Here is a 673-nt window from a genome sequence, read left to right on the forward strand (position 1 = left end):
TGGGGCTGGGCTGTCCCCTTTTCCCCCAGTCCGGTCCCCGACTCGCGCCCCGGCCTCACCTGACTCCCTCGGAGGCGGAGGCGCCTTCTCGGAGGCCCAGGACGCACATAGTGATGGCCACGTTCACGTCCTGCACGTCCAGCTCCCGCCGCAGGGAGCCGAAGAAGCCGTCCAGCGCGGACTTGGCCGCCGAGTAGGGGCTGGAGAAGGACGTGGGCACGCGGCCTGGGGGAGCATGAGGGGGGCGGCTGAGCGGCGACACGCTGCTCCCCCTCCTCCAGGAAGCCTTCCCGCCCGCACCCAGCGCCGAGCCCGGCCCACGCCCCGCCCCGGAGAGTCGGGGCTGCGTGCACGCACCGAGCAGCGAAGACACCACCACCAGGCAGCCCTTGCTGTGGGTCAGGCTGGGCAGCGCCAACGAAGTCAGCTGCACGTAACTCAGGAAGTTTACCTGGGGACGGTGACAGCGAGTCACGGGGCGGAGGTGGGGCCCAGGCCCGGAAGAGGGCGGGGCCTAGAACCCCTGGTGGGCGGGGCCCTGGCAGGCAGGGGCGGGGAGGAAAGGAGCGCCGGTCGGGGGCGGGGCTTTGGCCAAGAGGGGTGTGGCCTGGCGCGGTAGGGACAGAGCGCCGGCCCGGGAGGGCGGAGCCAGGGCCGAGAGGAGGAGGGATAG

General features: G+C 72.7%; 1 protein-coding gene across 1 annotated transcript; it reads right to left on the reverse strand.

Moving 5' to 3' along the window:
* Positions 1-22: 22 nt before the first annotated feature.
* LOC103584809 (hydroxysteroid 11-beta-dehydrogenase 1-like protein) lies at positions 23-451 on the reverse strand (the record flags this gene model as incomplete). Its single annotated transcript, XM_008565664.1, has 2 exons — positions 23-225; positions 358-451. Coding segments are annotated over 2 exons (264 nt in total), but the record flags the coding sequence as incomplete, so codon positions are not given.
* Between the last annotated feature and the right edge of the window lie 222 nt (positions 452-673).

Source organism: Galeopterus variegatus, unplaced genomic scaffold (assembly GCF_000696425.1).
Source record: "Galeopterus variegatus unplaced genomic scaffold, G_variegatus-3.0.2 Scaffold122519, whole genome shotgun sequence".
Taxonomy (NCBI): Eukaryota; Metazoa; Chordata; class Mammalia; order Dermoptera; family Cynocephalidae; genus Galeopterus; species Galeopterus variegatus.